The 25,909-nt window shown below is 43.9% G+C and overlaps 1 protein-coding gene across 6 annotated transcripts in view; it reads left to right on the top strand.

Moving 5' to 3' along the window:
• Positions 1-25,909, top strand: part of enah (ENAH actin regulator) — a 168,468-nt gene that overhangs the window by 82,498 nt on the left and 60,061 nt on the right. For 4 of the 6 annotated variants that reach the window (XM_074616599.1, XM_074616598.1, XM_074616600.1 and 1 more), the window contains exon 3: positions 790-970. In XM_074616599.1, coding sequence (XP_074472700.1) covers positions 790-970 — 181 coding nt within the window. Of the gene's footprint in view, positions 1-789; positions 971-9,702; positions 10,130-25,909 lie in introns of those variants that run through there. The other 2 variants (XM_074616597.1, XM_074616601.1) reach the window with 2 other exon arrangements.

Here is a 25,909-nt window from a genome sequence, read left to right on the forward strand (position 1 = left end):
GTGTCCTCCTCTCCACCACAACGTCAAAAGTGTCTGGTTTGCGGCCAATTACGGAGCCAGCCTTCTTAATCAGTTTATTAAGTCTGTTGGTGTCACCGGCTCCGATGCTGCTCAACCAGCAGACTATGGTGAAGTACAGTACAATGGCCACAACAGACTGATGAAAGATTTCCAACATCTTGCTGCACACGTTAAAGGATCTGAGCTTCCTCAGGAAATAGAGTCTGCTCATCCCCTTCTTATAAACAGCCTCAGTATCGGTCACCAGTTTGATCTGTTGTCGACGTGGACGCCCAGGTACTTGTAATCGTTGATTTTGGCAGCCCATGTGGACAAAAGTGGTAGTGTTTTTGAACATCAGAGTCCATTTAGAAAACCTCTCATTTTTACTGCAGCGGGGTCTAACAGTCTGCCCCACTCAGTCCTGGTTCAGGTTCTCCCGTGCCTCCCTTCCCTCCATCAGGCCCAGCAATATGGCCTGCTGGAGTCTCAGCTGAAGGAGTTTCTGGTGAACCTGCATGATTTTGTCTGATTTCGCCGGAATCGGACACAGTGTGCACCGATAACAGGCATTAAGAAGAACTATATAGAAATAGCCAGTCTCCTCGCTGATGGTCTCGTTTGCTTATGGAGGTCATATAGAGGCACCAGTGTTACATTGAGACTGTTTTAGAACCAGTTAAATATTCCTCATAGTAACTTTAATAATCATTTCATTAATCATTACTAATCTAAAGGATGTTTTCCTCTTCTCTCCTTTGCCCACTTGCTCATCATGGACATGTCCAGGTGGTGATAAACTGTGCCATTCCCAAGGGGCTGAAGTACAACCAGGCCACGCAGACCTTCCACCAGTGGCGTGACGCCCGGCAGGTCTACGGCCTCAACTTCGGCAGCAAGGAGGACGCCAACGTATTTGCCAGTGCCATGATGCACGCCCTGGAGGTGCTCAACTCCCAGGACACAGGTAGTTCTGCTTTGTTCGGGTTAGAAATCAGGGTTCCAAAAAGGGTTCTTCTTGAAGGGCGGAGGTTCTACCCAGAACCATTTACTCCTAAAGAATCTTTTTTGAAGAAGAAGAAATGTTTTTTCAAGTGTTCTTTGTAAGACTATGTGATACTTTAAGAACCCTTTTTCTTCAAAAGAACCCTTTTTTGAAGAAAAAGTTTTCCAACGACTGTTGAATGGGTGTTAAAGGATCCTCCCAGTCACACAACCAAAAACTGGGATTGTGAACCTTGATTGTCGTGGGTTGCTCTGCACCACATCAGAACCTTTGCCCTTTAGGAGCCTCACGAGGAACCCTGGGTGGGTTCTAGATGACACCCTTCGGAATATGAAAGGGTTATCAGTAGAACCTCCTAGGTGTGTTCTTGGTTGCATCCTTAGAAGGTGCCACGGTTCTGGTTTATGTGTGGAACCATTACACCATAGAGGGGTTCTCTGTAGAACCTCTCATGGGGGGGTTCTGAATGGAACCTTTCACATATGACTCTTTATGTTGGGTTATAGGTAGAACCCTTTGAAAGGGTCCAAAGGGTTTATAAAAGGTTCTACCAGGCACCACGAAGGATTCTCCTATGGGGACAAGCCGAAGAAACCCATATAGTTCCAGTTAGCACCTTTATTTCTAGGAGTGTAGAAAGTAGAGAGATGAAGTTATGACATGCTGCAGAGATTCCTGGTTGAATTGAACTGGCGATGTTGTGGGTATGAGCCTGAACCTTCGTGCTACCTTGATAAAGGAAGCAGTATCTAGTCAGTAGATTTTATCATATTCACTCTTTCTTACTTAGACTTTTGTGGACATTGAGTAGGAGTTTCTGTGTTGTTGGTATAAAAAGGGAAATGAGCACATTTCTCAGTATTTCCTACACAGAGCCTCATTAGATTTCTCTTGATGTTCTATCAGTTGTTGTTATCACTTTTAAGTAGCTGATCCCAGCTCACTGAGAAAATGTTATCCACCAAAGATTTTGAAAACAATTCCAATTGCGATTATTTTAACTGATATTTTAATTGCGTTATTGCAATATCAGAGGAAATGATAATTATACCCCCGGCGTTTGGTGCGATGGTTGACAGTGTGGTGTAGTTGTACCTTTTGGATGTTAGAAGTCCAGGGTGCCCAAAATATTTTTGAAATTTTGACCAAAAACTGGGATTTTTTTCGACTTCACTTCACTTGAGATTGTGCTCAATAGACTAATTCCATTAGTTCCAAAATGGCAAAACCTTTGGCCCTACTTTAGTAGGGGTCAAGCAGTAAGCTGGGGGTATGTGAGCCATGCTCACTTTCGCCTTGTTTTTACATCATTATTCGAATTTTCATTGAAAAACATTCAAATCAGGCCTGTCAACATAAACACAAAAATCTTTTTAATGCCACTAATTTCTTTAACGCAATTTTTCGGATATGTCATAGCTTGTCGTGAAGGAGGTTAAATAACACTCCAAACTTGTGCTAAATTGATCCATTGCTCTAAGTTTATCTTTTTAACAGAAATCCTGTTCTCACTCAACCCCTTAACACTCCCGACGGCCCCGCCAGTGGACCCGGCCACTATTCTGTTTTTCAGAGGTGGTTTTGTGGGCTGAGTTTTTAAGATACTGGTATCACATGAAACTAGAAAAACTTAAGGAATCCATTGGTACCAATCATGTCATGCTAGCTTGTCGGCAAGAACGTTAAATAACGCTACAAAGTTACGCTAAATTTTAGCGACGAAAAACTGGCATGGCCATTTTCAAAGGGGTCCATTGACCTCTGACCTCAAGATATGTGAATGTAAATTGGTTCTATGGGTACCCACGAGTCTCCCCTTTACAGACATGCCCACTGTTCGATAACACTCTGTGTGCAGGAGCTATGAGACGCTCCGAGATAGGATAATGCAAGATAACTAAAGACACATGTCAACAGTAAAAACAAGAGTTACTAATGGGCTTACCAGAAACAATGATTAGAGTTAATTCATCACAGGAAGACAGGAGGCTGCAGTTACTACTCGCCTTGACTTTTCTCGATGAAAACGTTCCTTCATAGCCGACAGCCTGAAAGCCCAGCAGGCACTTCATGATAGACGACTCACGGTGACAGCGTCAGTTAATGGGTCTGTGTATTTTCAGCATCATTGAGCATGATTGTCGCTCACATCTGCCAATCAAAGATCACTTATAAGTCCTGCAACTGACCGTGGATCTGAGCATAGCAGGGATGACCTCATGGCAAAGAGGTTCAGTACGTCACATTCACATTCACACAGCTCCGTCATGTTCTGCCACAAATATTGGCAGAGCTGTAACTTCAGTGGTACACCACGACCTTGGTTTTCTGAAACATGCGCTCATTACGTAGCTCCATCCTCTGGCTGTGCGTCTACATTTATCTACGCCTGCCGGAAGGGACAAGAGGGGGAAGCAGGGAGGGAGGGAGGGAGGGAGAGAGGGAGGGAGGGAAGGAGCGCATTGTTACCCAGATGAGTGTTTGCGCTTAGATTTAGTGTCCCAAAAGCGAAGACTAATCTTCAGCTTCACCATGTTTGAGACAGAACTTGCTGCTGATTCCTCTCCTCTCCTCTCCTCTCCTTCTCCTCGTATCTCCTTTCCTCCCTTTTTGCCGTCTCTCCTCTCCTCTCTTCTCCTCTCCTCCCTTTTCTTTCTCTCCTCTCCTCCCTTCTCCTCTCTTTTCCTCCCTTTTCACTGTCTCTCCTCTCCTCGTCTCTCCTTTTCTCCCTTCTCCTCTCCTTTCCTCCCTGTTCACCGTCTGTCCTCCCTTCTCCTCTCCTCCTCTTCTCCCTTCTCCTCCCTTTTCCTCCCTTTTCCTCCCTTTTCGCTGTCTCTCCTCGTCTCTCCTTTCCTCCCTTCTCCTCTCCTTTCCTCTCTGTTCACCGTCTGTCCTCCTTTCTCCTCTCCTCTCCTCTTCTCCCTTCTCCTCTCCTCTCCTCTCCTCTTCTCCCTTCTCCTCTTCTCTCGTCTCCTCATCTCTCCTCTCCTCTCCTCTCCTCTCCTCTCCTCTCCTCTCCTCTCCTCTCCTCTCCTCTCCTGTCTCCCTAAGCCATGCCTATCATCACACTCTAATCCCGTCCACTAATTAACCTGATAGTGATGCGGCACGCCTCATTATGCTAATGGTGCTACGAGGTGTGTGTGAGGACGAGAGACAGAACGAGTGGAGGGACATTAAGAGACATTCAAAGAAAGTTAAAGGGAACTTTGACCATATAAAAGTAAACTGTTTGTGTAGTTTTACTTTTAATACATTCTGTTGTCCAAACTAATGATGATACAGTAGAGTAAGCGGTCCTTCAGGGATGGATCCACATCCTCATACTCTGTAGTAATTGTTAGTCGGAGAAGAACAGTCCTACTAATGATCAGCACCTCAGGCCCTCTTCTTATCTTCTCCTTTCTTCCCTTCTCTCTTCTGCAACATTTCCACATTTTACCTCACTTAATCTCTCTCTCGCTCTCTCTCTCTCTCTCTCTCTCTCTCTCTCTCTCTCTCTCTCTCTCTCTCTCTCTCTCTCTCTCTCTCTCTCTCTCTCTCTCTCTCTCTCTCTCTCTCTCTCTCTCTCTCACGCTGCCTTCCTCCCCCTCTCTCTCCGCCGCGTGCGAGCCAGAGGAAGGCGACCGGTTTCCCCTTTCACCCCACTGTTTTTGCTACCGTATTTCTGTCCTGGCAGCTGCTCTCGCTGGCGCCTAATTCCAGTCGCAGTCATCTGCGGACCTGACAATCGTTCCCGACACGCCCTCCCATCACTCACTTCCTGCCACGTGACAGAAGCGTCGGAATCAGATCCTTCATCAGTCGTATGTGGTGATATGTGCCGTGTGAATGATGCGGAGGAAGCTTTTTTTATGATCCTTTTTTAACGTCTCCGCTGTGATACGACCTCTGCGGCCGGATGCCACAACATCTTTACTGTATTACATTAGCATGTTCCACACAAGGAAGAGATGGAAGCTGCCATCTGTTTGACTTGTTCTGCGGTTCTGCCGCTAGCACGTAAACAAGTGTTGATTTACGGCGCGCAAGTGCAATAAATGCTTTAAAGTAGCTATCTAAGCTTTTATCTAAAGTGCTTTAGAGTTCCGGTAATTATTAGTGACCTGATCCAGGCAGTGTTCTGTACATCACACTCTGCAGGACCAGTTCAATAATCAATGGAGTCATAAATCGTCTAAGGTACCACCAGTCCACAGTCGGCCCCGGCCGGCGAGGACGGTTAAATGGAACAAGACAAATGGTCTGTGAGCTAGCTTCGGAACGGAGCATCATTTCTGCAGCTGCTTAAACATTTACAGTATCTTCACCTTTATGGGCCTGATTCATATTATGCTGGCGGTCTGTTTTTTACTCTTGTCTTGGGGCCTGAGAGCTCTGAACACATTTATAAGAATCTGTTTACTGTAAGGAAGAGTGGAAAAGAGATGAGGAGGAATATTAATCTAAATATTATCTCTTCCTTTTTAAAGCTGTACTTTAGGGGTCTCTTTCATTTTTTCTTGTCCTGTTTTACAGAATGCGCAGTGCAAGTGATTAGTAAATGATACTTTTATCATGGCGTGGTGTTTCATTAACCCTCTGAGACCCACAATAGACCCGTTTTTGTCTTCTTTTAGGGGGGGTACAGGTGGTCTTTAGCAGGTCAACAGTAGATGTCACATAGAAGTGGTGTCAATCATCTGAAAGCTGAGAACCTGAAGATTTGGTGCTACATTTCAACCACTCGAGAATTAATAAAAATGATCAATAATCACTCCAAAATACCACATTAAGACACCAACATCTTGAGGAACACCATAGAAAAAGCCATGCTGTGATTTGGTATCAGAAACTTTTGATTTGGAGATTTCTGCAAGAATTGCATTTGTCGATGATTAGATGGTGAGCACTTCTGTTGTGTAAACTGCTCAGAAACCCCCTTATTGTCAATCTAGCTAGGAAAGCCATCCATCCTCTGAATGCTCTAGGTCTCTAGTTTGTGGCTGTAAAGTTTCATGAGGCTGTGATTATCCTAGAGGTCACCACAGGTCATTTTATACAGTGAGGTCAAGTTTCAAATGGTGTCACCATATGAAATAGCTACTATGGGGACTAACATCATCACACATGAATCCAGTTGGGCTCATTGATCCACAAGAGTTTCAGCTTTACAGGGATACCCAATTTATGTAATTCCAAGACTGTTTAGTGGTCCCAGGGTGCATAAACTATTTTAGAATAGACGAAAATAACACATCTATACTGCATTCAAAAAACTGCATGTTTTTTGGCCCAAACTGCATGTGATTATCATAAAGTAGGCATGTCTGTAAAGCGGAGACTCGTGGGTACCCATAGAACCATTGAGTTATTATTAAGAGGTTTTAAATCTCTGCTCAGTAAAATGACCATTGGGTGAAGGTAAATTACAACGTTATCACGATGCGTTCAAATGTAATCTTTTAAAATACAATTTTTGGCGAGAAACTTGAATAAATCCAGTTGTTTGAAGGACATGTTATCACATCAATACAAAATAGATATTAGAGAGGGAATTATGAACTGTTTAACTTCCTAACACCTTACCAAGATTTATTTTAATCAAAGTATATATTTAAATAATCATAATCATTTGAAATAAGTGTTTTTATGCAAATAACCACTATAGATGCCAATAACAAAGTACAGTACTGTGTACAGTACCCTCCCTCCTCCCAAAAATAGGGCTCTCCCAGAAGCCACGGTGTAATTCAAACACTGTAATTTACAGTGTATATAATGTTTTTTATGTAAAATATATCAAACATTGAATGACTTCAGATCTAAAATGTTATTCCTTCATTTAGTGCAGAGATTTCAGAAGTGGCAGACAAAATACAATACTGTACTTGTCTGCCACAGTGGCAGGAAGTGAAGAAAGTTCATTTCAGACCCTGATCGTGATGGTATCGATTCAGAGATACAGTAGGTGCGTCGTCCCAGCTCTGGTAGTTGCAGGGACCCAATATGAGCCCCGGTGAATATGAATGCACTGAAACAGAACCAGAGACCAGCAGCTCATTAACACCAACTCACAAGCATTTCCTTCTCTCTGATCTTTCTCCATAATGTTGAATCAAGAATGTGTGTGTCTTTGTGTGTGTGTGCGTCCGCTCATCTAAGGCATGAAGGAATGTGTGAGTAAGCTGTTGAACAAAGCACAGAATAGTTTCCATCTTAGGGAAGCAAGTGGATGTGGCGACCGCTGACATGTGGAAAGTATGTGTGTGTGCATCTCTTAGGGCTCTTAGAATCATGACACACACACTCTCAGAGCTTTGATGTGTCTGTATACAGTATGTGCACACCACACACACACATTTCATCACCTGGCCTTACATCAGTGAAACCAGCTGTCTTCGTCGCCCACAGTATGTGTCGAGTCAGAAGGACGGTCTCTTCCTCTGAGTCGGGGTGAAATGACGTTGTTTCAAAACCGCGAGCTCGCGCACGGCCGAGCGCAGATCTGTGTTTATCTGTGTTACTCTTTTCTCCTAAAAAGGCTAAAGTAGAGCGGGATCAGGGAGAGGGAGGGATGACGGGTCACAGGACGCCGGGCGTCTGTCTGTGTTGTGGTCTGGCCAATAATCCTCTCCTGTCAGGTCAGGGCAGAGGAGGAAACAGAAAGTGATGGATAAATTTGTGTATAAATGTGACTCCCTGATTCTCTTACAGGAAACAAGTTTTGGAAAGACAGTGTCACGTTCAAGGATTAAACATGAGTGTGTCCTATATATCTCCCCCACTCTTTCTGAAACCTAGCCCTGTTGAACAAAGGCTGTCCTGGCGTGACCTGTGTGGTTGCATGGGATGTGTGTGTAAGTGCTAGCAGCTGCTTATAAAAGCGCTTTGTGTTGGAAAGGCTGCAGGAGGATGTGAGCAGCAGCATGATTGCCTCATCTATCGGTTGGAATGGATGAAGTGCAGCACCCCCTGCAGCAACATGTCTCTCTTCTTCTCACACACACACACACACATATATTCTCATTATTGATGAATACATTTTTTTTTTATTAATTGATCAAAGTCTATAAAATATCATATAATAGTGAATTTTTTTATTTTGTCTGACGAACGGTCCAAAATTTCTTAAATTTACAATCATATAAAACAAAGAAACCAGGGTATATTTTTTTTTTTTTTCCTGATAAATATCTGAAATGATGGATTGATAAATTTCCTGTTCAATGTATTGAATTACTGCAGTATAATAGACGGGTTTCTTGTCTACAAACATTACTGGCTGCGTGTGGATTCAGGGGACAAAACCGCTTTGGCAGCCGTTGTAATCATGAAGATTTGGCATTGTTGATATATTCTTGTTGACGATACTAGACCCCTGCAGAGTCCGATTACCAGATACCATTATCGTATGACGTATTAGTTCGAGTGTGAGATTTGTTTATTATTATCACCTGTTATGAAATGGGTAACGTTAGATCAGACAAACCAGCTGAATATTGTTTGTGCAACATGAGGATCAAACTGAACAAAATCATTCCAAAAGAGAGATATCAACCAGCGACAAGACATGACATGTAAAACAACTGAAATTAAAAGTCAAGCTTTGACATATTTGAGGTTTAACTGCACATCTTGCAGTCCGGGCTACTTAGTGTTTTTCAGAAACACAGTTAAGTTAAGGTTTTACAGCTATCACAAGGAACTTTCATTTTGTGTTGATTGTGGCGGTCCCTCTGGACAAAAGCGGTAGTGTTTCCGAGCACCAGGGTCCCTTTAGAAAACCTCTCATTTTACTGCAGCAGGTTCTGACAGTCCGTCCCGCTCGGTCTGTGGTTCTGGTTCTCCCGTGCCCTCCCTTCCCTCCAGCGGGCCCAGCAATACGGCAAGGGTCTCCAGCGGCGTGGTGTCTGTGTTGGCTCCCAGTGGGGGACCGTCGGAGCAGCGAGGCGAAGCTCTGCTTCTGGCTGGAGGAGGAGGAGCCGCTGCTGCCGGACTGCAGGTCGATCTGCGTCGGGCTTGTCGCTGCCGGAGGCCCCCGCTGGAGGCCCCCGCTGGAGGCCCCCGCTGGAGTCTGAGCTGAAGGAGTTTCTGGTGAACCTGCATGATTTCGTCTGACTTTGCTCGGAATCAGACACGGTGTCACCGATGACAAGAACTAAATACAGATAGACAATCTTCTCGCTGATGGTCTCGTTTCCTCATATAGATAGCCATATAGAGGCATCAGACTGTTTCATAACCACAGTAACTTAAAGTCATGCATACTAATGTTTTGGCTTTGATGATGTCAATATTTGAAAAGACACCAGTATTTAAATAGAAAGCATAATAGAGCCAGTGGTGGATTCTTGTGTCAGCAGCATTCCCAGACTTGGCAGTAGCTTGTCTCCACGGAGTCATGTGAAAAAAAAATGGTCATTTATTTTCAGTCTTTATGGCCCCTGGCAACAGTAGACCATGTGGGGGGGTTGAAACCTGAGAGAGGTAGAGACACATAGAGGGACACTTCACCCCCGTCCCATAGAGACAGCCGACGTTGTTTTTACAGGTCAGGACGGGTGAAAGCGCGGTGTAAACATTCAGGGGTACGGCACCCCCCCGCCGACAGGGCACCACATCAGTCTGGCATGTGTTTGTGCTCATCGGATCGTGACAGCGCGTGACCCCCCCCCCCAACCCCCCCTAACCCCCCCTCCCCCAACCCTCCATCTGTCCACCTGCCCCACTTTTCTGTTTTCTTGATGAGCTCACAGTCTCTGGCAGCAGATCCCAGGTTGGCAAAGTGGCAGACGTAACACGCTGCTACACAGCTGGGCAGCAGCAGAGAGAGACTTAGACATCAGAGAGGAGGAGACAGAGATTCTGGGAAGAGAGTAAGGCTCGGAAAGAAAATGCAAAGAAGTGAGCAGGTAAAGAGAGAATAGGACAGTTGTGTGCAACAGGACAGTGGAAAAGTAAGAGCGAGGAAAAGGAAAGCTCAGAGGTCGCCAGCTTTGTGTATATTTTCTGACTACTGCTGCTGGAGGACCCCCTAAGGCCTCATCACTGAGGTATCCACAGACATGCCTGCCGCGTGGAGAGTTCACAGATTCCCCCAGGATCGACAGAAGATCAGCCGCGCTCAAATCACCCTCAGGAGTGAGTAGGACAGAACTGTTTGTTGGCTTTGTGTGCGAGTATATCGGTTTTCATAAAGGCAACTCCTGTGTGTATCTGTTTAGTCTTCGATTATGAACGACGTGACTCGGATTGAACTGCAATTTAGGTTTGTTTGGGTAAAACGGCTGCTGAAGCAATTAATTCAATGAATCAGTCGACAGTCCTTTATCACCGTTCTCTGGTGCCTGGTACGTATACTGTAATTGTGAGGAATCTTTTGGGTTTTGGACTGGGTCAGACAAAATAAGAAATTTGAAGACTAGTAGCAGCTCTAGTAATAACAACAATGTATGGAGACCAGTATCAGTTGTCAGTGATGCACCAATCCAGTAGTGTCCCGCTGCAGAGCTCCAGGCTCTGGCCCACCTCTGGCGCCAGAAATCACGTGGGTTATCACGTGATAACGTGGTGGAAAACCACAAGTGTTTACCGCGCTTTCTTATCAATAAATAATGTTCATATTATGTCACTGTATTATATTCCGCAGTGTGTTGTTTAATCGTGCTTATCCTTAATGAAGTAGCCTAATCAGTGTTTATTTAATAATAAAAATGAAATGCACATTTATAATCCGGAAAGTGTCCTTAGCTTCTGATTCGCTGAATGGGTTTATGTGCCTTTAATGATACTCGATCCTTATTCTAGGGATCGAAACACGACAACTGCCTTTTAGTCGTTTTTAGTAATCTCTGAAACACAATTCTAAACGTTCTAGTACAGGGGTGGGCAAACTTTTTGGCTCAGGGGCCACAATTAAAATTTGACAGACGGGCCGGGCCAGTATCAGATGGATGGAGAGTGTTTGTGTGAACTAATATAAATTACAAGTAAAAGCCATTAACTAAAATGTAAAAAAAACTTACATTAATTTCAGTGGGAACAGTGTTGTTGGTCACCCTTTTTTGCCAGTGCATCAAAGTTTGGTGTCAGTTTGGTTGTGGCAATTCTAAACCAATCCCACCTACCGCGCACAGAGGTTTAAGGGAAAAACAGTACGTGCGTGTGCGTGTGCGTGTGCGTGTGCGTGTGCGTGTGTGTGTGTGTGTTTAAACGTTTACCCGTTCGGTCCCATGAGCCTCAGACACATTTCAGCCCGGAAGCGATGCCTCTGTGGAGACTTCCCCTGATTGGCTACAGAGCCGTTCTGTGATTTCATTGGTTCAAGTTGCGCTCTAGTTGTCATGTAGCAACAGTGTAGGAAAGGCTGGAGGGAGGACTGACCACAGTTGCCATGGTCTCCTGATCCATGAAGGAGAGGTTCAAGTTTAACATGTACATGTGTTTGTCAATAGTGTGTACTGTGTGTAGAGTTCATTGGCAAGCCAACTTTCTCAGAGACAGCAAGGCTCCAGGTCAGCTCTGATTGGTTGTTATCCTCCGGTCTGTGAAATCTTGTAAATGCCATTAGGAGGACAACGGAGGACACATGATTTTTTTCCAGATTACCTGTCTCATGCACTGCTGTCAGGATATAGTGACCGTTTTATAACACTAGACATAAAACGGACATGAAAATCTGTAGAAGCCAGGACAGGTTTTTCGGAAATCGTCAAGACTGATCACATTGTTCCAGAAAAAATGTCGCATTCCAGTCTAACGTCTGAAAATGATCTGCTTCCATCTCTTGTAAGAGAGCTTCTCAACAACTTTGTTGAGCATTCAGACCAGGCTGAAAAGGATTTTTACATAATATGAGATAAAAAAAATGATTACCAAGCCGTCGTCTGACATGTCGTCTGTTGAGCTGAGACGGATGTGAACTACCGTCGGTTGTGTGTTAAGGCTGTAAGTCGTCTGTATTTCAAATCAAATCAATGTTTATTTTTCACATACGCGGTCATACACGGCACAATGTGTCGTGAAATTCCTTTGTGTCTAACTCCAGAAGCAACTATTAAATATAAAAAAATAGAATAGTATAAAATAAAGTAAACAATAATAGCAAGTAACCAACACAGAAGAATGTCCAAATCCCAGACTTTGTAATTTTCGGCCCATAAAACTCCAAATTCAACTCCTAGAGCTCGTACCAAAACCAACACTCCTACGTGCACGACATGCCACTGACCATAATTGCATATTTGCTGAGATCTCTAGAAGTTTTAGGCAGGCATCAAACATGCTCTGACGGATAAAATATCTGTATAAAATATGCTTTTAGCTCTGATGATGAACTATATAGGCCTACCAGTGGCACACTCAAGTCAAGTCGAGTCAATTGTATTTGTATTGCCCAAAATCACAAATCATAAAGTTGCCTCATGGGAGCTTTTCAATCTGTACAGGATACGACACCCTCTATCCTTTACAGTACGACCCTCTCATCGGATAAAGAAAAACGTAACCAAAAATAAACCTTTTAACAGGGAAAAAAATGGAAGAAAGCTCAGGAAGAGCAACAGAGGAGGGATCCCCCTTCCAGGATGGACAGACGTGTAATAGATGTCGTCTGTACAGAGTAACAACACAATGAAAATACAACATAGACAATCCATATGACAAATAATAATACATATAATGTGAACATATGTGAGAAGGTGGATCCAGAAGGATGTCTAGTAGCCTCCCGGCGTCGCCAAACAGATAGAGCCAGAGCAACACGATCTCCTCTCCACGCCAAACAGGTAGAGCCAGAGCAACACGACCTCCTCTCCACGCCAGATAGATAGAGCCAGAGCAACACAACCACCTCCACGCCAGATAGATAGAGCCAGAGCAACATGACCACCGCTCCACGCCGAATAGATAGAGCCAGAGCAACACAACCACCTCTCCACGCCGAATAGATAGAGCCGGAGCAACACGACCACCTTTCCATACCAGATAGATAGAGCCAGAGCAACACAACCACCTCTCCACGCCAGATAGATAGAGCCAGAGCAACACGACCACCTCTCCACGCCGAATATACTCCTTCCTCTCCATCTGAAACTTCCCCTTGCTATTTACTTCTGACAAAAAAAGAGTCTTTTCACAATTTATTGAGCGTTCCCGGCCAGTTGTGAATGATCGATCGGAGACTCATCTCACCAGAGAAGCTGATGGGGCAGATTTTGTGCACAGCTGCCTCCTCCTGTGCTTCTTTCCTCATTTCCCCCCTCATTTCCTCCCCACTCCATCATGATCTTTTCTCTTTCTTTATTGTTTGTTACAATGAAGGATGCGTGTGGAAAGAAATGGCTGGAAAGCTACATCTGTCTGTGTTGCTGTCTGGCTGCGTATCTCACACGCTCAAGTTCAAAGGATTTGGTCTTTTTTTTCGTTGCCATTAGCCCTGGCGAGCTGATGATGAGTCATGCAGTGATATATAATTCATGGCAGTATTGGTTTTGTGTGTCTAAAAAAATGCTTATGGGTGAGGTGGAGGTAGCAGCTACACATCCCAGCCAGCCTTTTCCCTGCCTTCATCTCAGTTCACCGATGAGGAGCAAGAATATATATAAATTCTATAATATGACAGTGCCTTTTGAAGTTCTGTAGTTTGAGTTAATCGTGAATTAAAAGGGAAATCTCTGATATATAATTTGGGCCCATCACTCACAGTGTACCATTCATGACATGCATCTTTAAGATTGTAGCAGTCATAAGCTTCTTTTATTTGTTCTGCCAAAAAGCCCCTTGTAATTCTGCTTTTGACTCTCTGCCAAGCAGCAACCTCCTGGTCTGAGAAGTGAAGCCAATGCCGAAGTGCCTTGAATCTGCATTCTTTCTAACGGCCAGCAGGGGGCGACTCCTCTGGTTGCTAAAAGAAGTCTGATTGTATAGAAGTCTATGAGAAAATGAGCCTACTTCTTACTTGATTTATTCCCTCAGTAAACATTGTAAACATGAGTTTATGGTCTCAATCGCTAGTTTCAAGTCTTCTTCAATACAGCATGATGTTCATTTAGTAAATTATGGTCCCATTTAGAGTCAAATAGACGGTAAAGCAGGGGATGCTTTAGGGCGGGGCTACCTTGTGATTGACAGGTCGCTACCAGCACATTGGAGTTTTTGTTTTAGAACTTTAACCCATTCACAGTTCAGTTCATTTCATGAAAATTAAAGGTTCTCTGTACGATATCTAGAGCATTAATATAGCATCAAACAACTATTGTCTATATAAAGATATAGAGGAGTAATGTCTACCTGAGCAGAGAATGAAGTCTCTCCCCCTCTGTGTGTGTTGTAAACCAAGCTTCTATCTGCTTTGTTGACATAGCCGGGCCGGCCGCGCGTGCTTTTAGTGCATGTTAGTGCATGTTAGTGCATGTGAGCATGCCCCACTGGGCTAGCTAATGGCCGCCACTCCGCACTGCACTGAGGCAGCGTGGCGCGGTGCGGCGCGGAAGCGTAGCACCCACCCTCAGGTTTCCCCTCCAGGTTAAAAAATGTTAACTCTGTCAGCACTTTAGCTTTTGTTTCCACTGTTAGCACCGTTAGCTCTGGCTCAGCCATGTTGAGAGCCGTGTGGAGGCAATAGAAACGCTCCCAATCATGCATTTAGCACCTTTAATTGTAACACTTTTGGTCGCCTAAAAAATTTATTATTTACCATTGGGTTGTACTTATCTCCACCCTCTCGTGTCACTTCTGGTTGTAAATAACCAAAATGGTGACGGCCAAAATGCCAAACCGTAGTCCACAACCCAATGGGGGACTACATCCACTTCTTGTATAAAGTCTATGTTCTCTGCAGTCTCTCATTATTTAGGCTTTTGCATCTGAGAGTGGCGCCTTTCCTCAACTTCTGACAGTTATTATTGACCCCAACTGACTCAAAATAAAATAATAAATTTTTTTTTATTATTATTATTTACAATGGAGAATATTCTCCATCCCTCCTCAACACAATTTGGACGTCGTATTGTTGCCAAAAAGATTTGTGTCTCGTCTGACCACATCACATTCTCCCGGTAATCTACAGGCAAATGTTGCCTACAAACAAGCTTCAACGGGCCTTTTATTTTAAGTAATGGAGTCTTCCAGGGTGGTTGTGCATGGAGACAATGGCGGTGGAGTGCTTTGCATATAGTTCTGTTTGTGACCACTGTAGCTGCTGCTTCCAGGTCTTTCCGGAGCTCTTCTCAAGTCGTTGGGCTACTCTTCCGACTAACTTTCTGACCGCCTGGTCGGAAATCTTGAGAGGAGCTCCCATGCGGGTACAGTTGATGGTTGAGTGATGTTCCTTCCACTTGTAGATAACAGCCTCAGTGGTGCTTATAGGAACATTTAGGAGTTGGGAAATCTATTGGTATCCAGTGCCATTGATATGTTGCTCAACAATGTTGTTATGAAGGTCTTGGGAGAGCTCTTTGCCTCTACCCATCATGAGATGTTTCATGTGTCACAGCTTGGTAACAAATGACTTGTTTACTTGCATTCCGAGTTGGGTGACCCTTTTTTCAAAGAGTGGAAACCTACCAACGTGCACTAACCTAGCTAATTTTAATTGGTTGGTTTACTGATTTTTCTTACTTTGGTCAATACTTTTTTTCTTGTGTCCACTTTATTGCACATAACTTTTGTTTGGAATGTTTGGATTGGAATGTTACGATTTCTTTATCTGTGTTTTTGGGTTAATAACAATGTCTTGTCTAAATTTCGTGTGAATAGATGCGTTGGAAATATGTTTAATGAAAAAATTGTTGACGTGTTAAAATAAAGAAAAACAGGAAATGTCCACCTTTGAGATGCTGGAACCAGCAAATTTGTGACATTTGTCCTTGAAATATGACTCGAATGGCAATCTGTTATCAAACTAGTTGCAGGTCTGGATGCTTTTGGCCCACTTGTTGTTTGTCCCAGGTCCATGCATACTAACCCCCCTTCTCCCCTAATACCCCAGTGGATACCCCAGTGTTTACCTCAACCACTCAAGGTCGTCTAATAGGCCGGGCCACTTGTTGCCGGGCAGATCCGAAACTATAATAAGTACATGTTTGCATGTTGTGTCACTCTGACACATGATCCCCCTCGCCTGACACTGGTTTCAGGATGGTCCCTGCCATGTCACTGAGACATTCTAACAGGGCAGTGGGTTGGAATCCAATATCCAGCAGTCATCCATAGGAGGTGAGGATGGCAGAGGTGTGGATGTCGGTATCCTACTGCCCTTCTAGACATCCTGACTCCCCCGAGCCCCAAAATAATCCCCCAACTTGTAGGACACCGTGAAGGAGTCAAAGATAGACACAGAAACAGACCTACAGTTATAGAATCCAATGCTTATTAAGATATTAATGTACTTTGATGAACAAAGAGGACCTATGATAACCTATGATAATACTAATCCTGTGTGAATCAAACCCTTGACCTTAAACAACTGCATTCAGGGTAACAAATAAACCAAGAGAATTTCATCATCCTTTGTTGCTGAAAGTTCACTCATCAATTCATCACCTCATAAATGATTTAACAGGCTTCCCAGAGGCATAGCTTCTGCACAATGTGTGGATTTAGGAAAAATATAAGAACCAAGCCAACGGTCAGCTGACAGTTTTGGGGGCGTCGGTGAGCGTCTGTCGGCATACTTTTTGAGGTATGTCCCGCACTGTCGGCTCTAGTCTGCCCGTGTCTGAGTTTTTTTGGCCGATCGCCTACTGGTTGGCAGATGTTATTCATTTCACACAGGCGCAGAACACGGAACATGGTAACTGGCCGTCGGCCGTTGTCTTCGCGGTGTGTTCAAATGCAACTTGTCGGCCAAGACAAAGGCGACGTGAGGCGACGCGACGGTCGGCCTTCATCGCCAATAGTTCTTTGATGTTGGCTTGCTGTGTCTGGGCATTAATGGTGCAGTGTGTAACATCTGGCAGCATCTAGCGGTGAGGTTGCAGATTGCGACCTCTCCCGTGTCCCGAGCGTGTAGAAGAACTACGGTGGCCGACATGAAAACGTAAATAGCCCTATCTAAAGTTGTTGTAAGATTAGTGTAGGTCATTTGGAGAATAGCAGAGCCAGTGTGTGTGTGTGTGTGTGTTCGGGGAAGTGAGTGGCGAAGCAAGAGAGAGAGAGAGTGGTGACGTCACTTTACAAGATGAGGCCTAAGGACATGACTTACCGTAAAAGTCCTTGAATCACAATAAACAAGACATTGAAATTCATTAAGAAGTCCTTGAATTTAATAGCAGAGAGCGAGCGTGAGCTTTGAATTCCCCTTCGTACTGTAATAACGGCGAGGTTGTTCTAAAGTAATGAGGTTAACGGAGGTGGATGTGAGGGCGAGGACAGAGGTGGAGAGATAACAATTGACGAGGAGAGTTGGAGGCCAAATAGAGAATATGAAGTAGGTCTATAGTGTGCCAGGCAGCCCATTTTCGTTGGCCATCTAGTATAATGGTTATTGATAGAACGTCCTAATCAGACCTCTAAGAACCATTTCACCTTCTTGTTCTACTGGAAACACTGATGTCAGCAGGAAGCAGGAGGAGGAAGATGAAGCAGCAGAAGAGCCGTTAGGAAGGCACTTTCCCAAAAGTAGCTTTGATTCTTCAGACGTTGTTTTAATTCTGCCTGCTATGCACTCTGTTTGGTATTCAGTCTACAGTCACAGGTGGTTTGGGCTCTTACATCTAGAGTAGGAAATCGGTAGTAACTGGACATAACACATATTTGGTCCTTCTTTTAGGACTAGGAGTAAAGTGCAATTTATCAACTCTGTTAACCTGGAAAGTGTTAACCTATCTCTGCCAATATTTAGGAGAGCTCCAGAGAGGTCCGAACCTGTTGGGATAGCGCCAACTTCTGACCAAACTACGCTGTAGCCGAGTTTGGAAACGCGCTTAAATTGCATTTCTTTTTTTTGGGACATTTCAAAAGTTTGTTTAAAGTTCGCTTGAATATTGAATGGAAACACGGCTAATGTTGTATTGCAAATTAGCAACATCACACACACTCTCCCTCCAAGGTATCAGTCAGTTTAGGGACTTCATACGACTCTGAAGTAAGCCGTTTTTAGTCTTATAAGGTGAGATAATGTGAGCCAAGATCTGATCCAGGAGCATGGTCCACACGTCAAGCTATTTACTAAAGCAATACATATTTCTATGGAGCGGGTGTCGTTTCCTTTCTCTGCTCAGCCTGGGCTGTAGCCAATCACAAGACGTTGCTATAGATGCCTGGACGATGCTGTCATGAGCTAAATGTGATGCTGTATGTGGATTCTAGCTTTTAAAATTTTTTTCCACCCTGTAACCCTGCTATCTGTGCTTTCACCAGACTGTCTAAATAAACCCGGACGCGGAAATGTGTCTTACAGTCGGACCAACCTTGACAGAGCGAAGACAGTTGGAATTTCCTTTGCGTCTCGTCTGTGATTGCAGAGCGGGTACGTCATCGAGTGTGTAGAGTCACTGGAGCCACACACGCTAAAAATGTACACACAGTCTGAGTCTGAGCTTCATCTATTATTCATAACCCCCGGTGTTTGTCTCTGACGGGAAGATAAATGGACAACTAATGCTCATCCTGCACATATACACCAACACCTTGACCTTCTGACAGGTGACGGCATCAGCTCTTCACTTACACAACATAGATGGATGGCAGCTTTGATGACAGGTTGTTTGTCTGGACGTACGGAGGAGAATGACTCTGTCCTCTACCTCTGTCCGTCCACTTCCGTCATCCTGACAAACACACAATCTCTCCTTCGCTGTTCACTTTGTCCTTTTCTGGTCATGTCGCCTTTTTTCTCCTCTCGACTTTTTATTATTCCTTCCTTTGTTGTGTGTCGTCCTGTCTCTTGTGTGAGACCTGGCCAAGATGGCACGCCATTACAAAGTTACAAAAATCATACAATGGAGCATGTGAAAACAGACAAAAGGCAATAGATACATGATACAAAATCCAGTTTAGGAATAGCAATTGCACTCTTCAGTTACAGTTTTTTTATCAGTGCTTTGAACTCTCCCAGGGAGACAAAATCATTAAAGGTCCCATATTGTAAAAAGTGAGATTGCCATGTCTGTTAAGGTATAAAGCAGGTTTAAGTGCTATATAAATACTGTGAAAGTATTGAAAGGTTCAATATACGGAGAAATACACACAGCCCGTATTCAGAAATTTTGCGTTTGAAACAAGCCGTTAGGATTTCTGTCCATTTGTGATGTCACAAATATACAATATTTAGACCATTACACGGTTTTAAACGTAAACAATCTTAATGTGTCCCAGTTTATTTCCTGTTGCAGTGTATGTGAATATCATCAGCTGACAGGAAGTAAACATGGACCCAAACTGTTGCAAGGCAACGCAATTCCGTTGCAATTCCGTTGAAATGCGCTAAAACAGAGCATGTCAGACAGAGGGTAAATACAGGTATATTCAGGCAGACAGTTTGAGGAAAATAAAGTTTTTTTTCTAACATTACAGCATGAGAAGTGAAGCCAATGCTGAAGTGTCTTAAACCTGCATTCTTTCTAACAGCCAGCAGGGGGCGACTCCTCTGGTTGCTAAAAGAAGTCTGATTGTATAGAAGTCTATGAGAAAATGAGCCTACTTCTCACTTGATTTATTACCTCAGTAAACATTGTAAACATGAGTTTATGGTCTCAATCGCTAGTTTCAAGTCTTCTTCAATACAGCATGATGTTCATTTAGTAAATTATGGTCCCATTTAGAGTCCAATAGACCATAAAGCAGGGGATGCTTTAGGGCGGGGCTACCTTGTGATTGACAGGTCGCTTTCACGGTGTTGTCCGGTCTGGGAGTTGTCCGTGTTTTTTGTCTTAGAACTTTAAACCTTTCACAGTGTGTTTTCAGTTCATGAAAGTTAATATCAGCATTTTGGTCGTCTAAAGATGTCTTAGTCAGAGTTAAGTTGTACTGTTGCAAAAATGGCCAAAATTTGGCGAGGGCCAAAATGACGAACTTTAGGCTTCAAAACGGTAGTCCATAAACCAGTGTGTCAGTGTGCTGACTTGAAAGTGGGCATGTCTGTAAAGGGGAAACTCGTGAGTACCCATAGAACCCCTTTCATTCACATATCTTGAGGTCAGAGGTCAAGGGACCCCTTTTGAAAATTGCCATGCCAGTTTTTCCTCGCCAAAATTTTGCGCAAGTTTGGAGTGTAGTTTAACCTAAGGTTAATTAAAGACAAAAAATCGCAGGTAGCGTTAAGAAAACGAAACCAAAACCTGTTTAATTGCTGCCAATCAAAGCACGCTGTGAGCACCACCAATATATTCCCATTCATCTTTATGTTATTGGGGTGGAGGTGGTCCTTCTCTCCGCACGCCTGTATTCAGTGTATTCCACACTTCCTGTAAATGTATAGAACAGCTTATGGGTAGTTACATTTATGTGACGCATGTGTGCCCTCCTCAATAAATGTCAACGGTCGCCTCGAGCTGAGTTCAACTAGTGTAGACATACATCTCCAAGACTTAACACATAAAAGCAAAACTTTCTGCGTGGCTGGAAACAACAAAATCTTTTTCTTTTTATTTTGGTGACCCCGCCCTTTATGTTTAATGCTCCGTCCTGGGATCTCAATGAATAATTGAAATCAAAGACTTCACTATGTCCCTACATACACACACTGGTAATGATATGGAGGACAGCAGCAGCGTTGTGTCCTTCTCTGTATCCAGCGCATGAATAATAGATCGGATCCAGGAAGTACAAACTGGCCGACCAACCCATCAGGTAGAGAGTCCCACTACATCCTGTACGCAGCTCTCTCTCTCTCTCCCTCTCTATTTCTGTCTCTTTCTCTGCCTTTTGTGATGCGTCACTTTGTTTCTCCTTTTCCTGTATCTCTGTCCAGCTCTCAGTCTCTGTCTCAATCCCCCAGCTCCGTCTCTCTCTCTCTCTCTCTCTCTCTCTCTGCCTCTCATGTTCATCTCTCTCCCTCCCACTCTCCATCCCTCCCTCTCCTCTTCCTTTGTTTCCATCACTTCTGATGTATCGGAGAGCCGGCACAAAGAGCGACCACGCCGGGCGTTTCTTCAGCGTCATCTTTTTAAAGGTGTGCCGTCAGGAGAAGCTCAGGCATCACGTTACAGAGGATAAAGAACTTGAACCGGCTCCTGCAACAGAAGACCAAAGCTCCATGTTTGTTATTATCTTTAACTTTTAAGTTCACAACCATCAGTCTGAGCTTCACAAAACCTCCAGCAGTGTGTGGATGATGCCGGGCTGAGGCACAGGAAATTGAGAGAAGAGCCAGCCAGAAGCCTGAGCTATGGTTCTGTATGTGAGCTCCCAGGATTGTAGCGGGGGAGCTGGCAGCAGCAGGGTGGTGGTTGCACTGAGGCCTGGCAACGGGTCAGACGGGGCCCCCCACGGACTGTGGCGTTACGTTTGCTGCCAGAGGAGGCCCACACTGACGCTGCCGTCATGTAGGTATTCAAGAGGGATGGGGACAGACTTCTGTCGTTGTTTCACTGTGTGTGGGTGTGTCTGTGACTTTGAGGTTGAACTCAGCTAGAAAACTTCATTATCAGTAGTGGAAATTAAAGCTTCAGTAGTCAGTATATTTTTGGCATCAGTTGGCAAAAATTCCATAATAACCTTTCAGCATATTGTAATTCAAGTATTCTGAGAGAAAACTAGACTTCTGCACCTCCTCATGGCTCTGTTTTCAGACTTTAGAAATTCTAGCCCGTGACGGGAGACTTTGACCAATCACAGGTTATTTCATTGAGAGAGCGTTCCTATTGGCTGTGTTCCGGTCATGTGACTGGAACTTGGCGTTCCTTCACCAGATTTCACAAAGGCGGCGGCATCACAAACTTTCTCATTTTACAGCTAAACCGTGCACTACAAGATGATTCTGAAAACATCTGAGGAGAGAAATAGACATTAATGTAACAGAATATTGATTCATATTTGATCAGCGCTGCCTAGTTTGACCGTTTGGTCGGAGTTCGCGAGTGATTGACATAGACATAGCTCTCATAGACGGCAGATGGACAGCAGACCTCAGATCAGCTCTGATTGCTTGTTTTCCTCCGGTCTGTTAAATCTTGCAGATGCCGTTAGGAGCAACAGAGGACACAGAGGAACATGATGTTTTTCAGGTTACCCGTTTCATGTACTACTGTAACGATATAGCGACCGTTTTATAAAAATAGCTTTTTTTTAATCATATTTGCTCCAATCTCGCCTACTTCAGCTTTAAAGGCCTTTACAATCTGGGGGCGTGACAAATAAACAACACAAATACTCTCCTGCGAATATTTTGCATCAAAACTATTCATACAAAGCGAATTTGCAACAGTTGCAACACTTTTTCAATAAAAGGTTTAAATAGATTCACGCAGGCAGAGGACCAGCTACCAGGATCCCACTGACCCAGAGCCGCGTCTGGCAGTCTGTCTGAGGTAAACTGTTGTACAGCCTAAACTACAGTAAGCGATTTATTGAGTTTCCTTTCTGCGAAAAGTGAAGTGACTATAGAATCAAAGAGACGAAACTCCGGTGTTTTGCTGCGATTTTGGACTGAAAACGCTTTTCATATTTATAATATTTTTATTGTTCAATTGAGGCCATTTCAGTAGAGATATTAAATATGACAATAGAATAGAAATAATATTGTTTTACTTTTGTACGGCTCTTTGTAGGCAGACGTTTTACAGGTGTCCGGCAGTCGCTTTCAGTCCAAAATGACGGAAGCGTAGCTCTGCTGTTGGGCGCTGACGTTGCAATGGAATGACCGATTGGCTTTCACCTCTTATCGATATACGTTCTTTACTAACAGTTACCCAGTGTATATGTCTAGGGCTTTTATTGTGAAAGAACAGAAGTTGTGTAATTTAAATATGTTAGCTTTTTTTTGTGATATAATGTCATGTCAGTGTTGTCACGATGGTGGCTCTTATCTTGAAAAATATAATTCTAAAAAAAAAAAAAGGAAGTGGATCTGGTCTGCGTCAGTAATAAAGTTTGCTGTCTTGACGCGGACTATGGTGCCTGTGTGTTGTACGTTTTGAATTTGTCCGTTCCGCACAACATGATTGATTAGAGCCTTCAGTCATGGTTCGAAAGCTCGGAAATATCAACAGAATTTTTTTTAAAAATGGCGTCGTTTTTTCGATACGTGATATTTACGTTCTGCATAAAGGTACTCCTGACAAAAACAATAGTTACCATCATTACTCCAAAAGTCTGTGATGGATTTGAATGACATTTTTTGGAGGGGTAGGGTGTGGCACAATGAGCAATCCATTAGATTTAGATTAGATAAGAAAATATATATTGACGTGGGAATTAATGGTGCGAAAAGGGCTTTAGGCTTTAGTCCCATGAACTATTATGAGCCTCGTCCTCCTGCTGAAGAGATATTCCATCCTCATGACCAGCTCACACAGTGAAGTACAGCCCAGCCCCTCTTTGTTCTCTGTCTGTGAATACCTGTCTTTTAGCTTTCCTCCACACCCTCTCTCTTTGCCCAGTATTGTGTCAGATAGTGTTTTTGGAAGCAGGCCATGTCTAAGTGCTGCTGTCTTGGGTCATTGACTCAGCTCACATCTTTTAAGACCTTCCATTTGGCGAGAAGGGAAAATATTTCGAGAAGGCACCTCTAGAGTCGGCGGGTCTAGTAGTGGGGTGCTGTCTGACGTTAACATTTAGAAATGTGAGGTGCAGTAAAGTTCCAGCTCCTCGTGTTGAAATAGTGTGATAATAAGCTGTGTAATAAAAAAAGCTGGGTCTAATAGGAAAATGAGGCTGTAATGAATGTCAGGCCCGTTTATCTGATCTCCAGCCTCCCCTCCTGCCCTGCCGGCTGCTGTCTGTGTTCTGTTATTAGCACATAAGTTCTATTAGAGCAGACAGTAACACAATTACACCCACAGGCAGCGGAAGATGGAGACGAGAGACCATGTCAGCAATTACAGTCGCAGATATTGACTGCCTGTGGACTCGGCTTAATTCAATACTATTTCAATTGAGCCCCGTACAATACGAGAAGGAAACCATCAAGATGGTAATAAGACGAGAGGATTTGGATAATCACGGCAGATAAAGAGCTACTGTAAGATGTAGACATGGCTATTCTGTGTTCCCTGGAGATGCTGAGTGTTATTCTCTCTCGTTTCATGTCATGCTGCTGTTAAAAGGTCCGGGATGTTCTCTAGCAGAGGGCAGACTGGCTCACATGCTTTGGATTTGGCTTCCGAGTTCGTAGTTTAAAGTTATTGTGTCTGTAAGTGCATCACTTTAAATCCTAAACTTCTTCTCAGATTCATTGGGTAGATTTTTATGTGAACTCTGGGATGTTAACAGTAGTTAAATTGTGAGATCATTTCATAGTTGCCACTCTGTTGAACTAACCCCTAAAGCCAAGGTTACTTTCTGCGTCGGCGAGTATGCGAGAGTATGCAAGGGTCCGCTGGGCATACTTCCAACCCTCCCGACTGTTTACACCCGGACGACAATAGAGCTACACCTGGCAGAAGAGAGCTGGTTGTGACCGCTCGCTACACAACTGAGCGGCGCTCGCTGCTGGGTTCACATCACAGCACGCGGTGTGGAAAGAACGGGTTTCAGAGCGCAGTGGTGGCGTCGTCGCGCTTTGTCTCAAAGGGCCTTCAGTGAGTGAGAGGAGGAGGGAGAAACGGACAGTACTCGGAGAAAGAAATACTCAAGCAGGGGCAAAAAAATGAATGAATATAAACTGATGAATAATAGTTTATGCCTGAGATTCACGCAGGTTAATGCCAGAGGGGCGAATTATTCTGTTTTCTTTCCTGAGAAGTAAAATTAAAGTAAACCAATTAACATAAAAAATGCTGTTGCAGTGCACTTATTACCTCTGCCAAGGCCGAAGGCCTAGGGAGGAGGTTATGTTTTCACTGGCGTTGGTCTGTTGGTTTGTTGGTTTGTTGGTTTGTTGGTTTGTTGGTTTGTCCGTTACCAAAATTACTCAAAAAGTCTGAGATGGATTTGAATGGCATTTTTTGGACGGATGGGGTGTGACACACTGAACAATCCATTAGATTTTGGCTGCGATCCGGATCATGATACGGAATCCGGAATATTTTTAAGGATTCTGATCAGCCTGAGCATTAAAACCACAGGGTACAACACATGCACAGTGTAACTGATGACATGTTGATGACGTGTGACCCCGCCTCCTTCTGAGAGCAGAGTGTGTGAGCGTGTGTGGATGTGTGTGCGGGAGCTGCTGGCCGTCCGCGGTGAGAAAGAAAAAAGCGGTAGATGACGGGATGAGAGACAACGTAGTGTAACGTCATACAGACATAACAAGGCTGCTGAACGAGAGAGGCATCCGCCGATACGTTACACGGAAACACACCGAGTTAATAACAAGCAGACCACCTCACGGTACCGCCTGCTGTGAGCTGTGATCTGTTTTTAAAGTCATGCGTTGGCGGAGGTCTGCGCTCTCCCAGTGCCATTCTAGTTATAACCGTTTTTTACTCTCTTTATTTCACATACATATTTCCATCTAATTTCCATTTTTATATTTATTACATCAATACAAAGTAATGAAACGGACAGCTTCGCTATTTACTGAATTTTGTCAAAAGCAGCTTCAGCTGTTTCAAGGGCGGCTTCAACCACAGGTGCTTTCCCCGTGTGCACATTTGTTTTCTGTCTCCATCCCTAGCAGCAGCAGCCATGACTGTTTTGTCTTAGTTTTCAGCAGACTACACAAGGTAGCCTGAGGAACACCAAGTTTCACTGCTGCATCTGTGTGTGCATGCATTTGCTCTGTGATTTCAGGGATTAACTGGTCTTCTACGGTTTTAGAAAGTTCTGCATCACGTCTCTGTTCTTGTGCGTCTGATTTTGCACATTTGCTGGTGG

The sequence above is a fragment of the Sebastes fasciatus genome, chromosome 18, assembly GCF_043250625.1.
Source record: "Sebastes fasciatus isolate fSebFas1 chromosome 18, fSebFas1.pri, whole genome shotgun sequence".
NCBI classification, from domain to species: Eukaryota; Metazoa; Chordata; class Actinopteri; order Perciformes; family Sebastidae; genus Sebastes; species Sebastes fasciatus.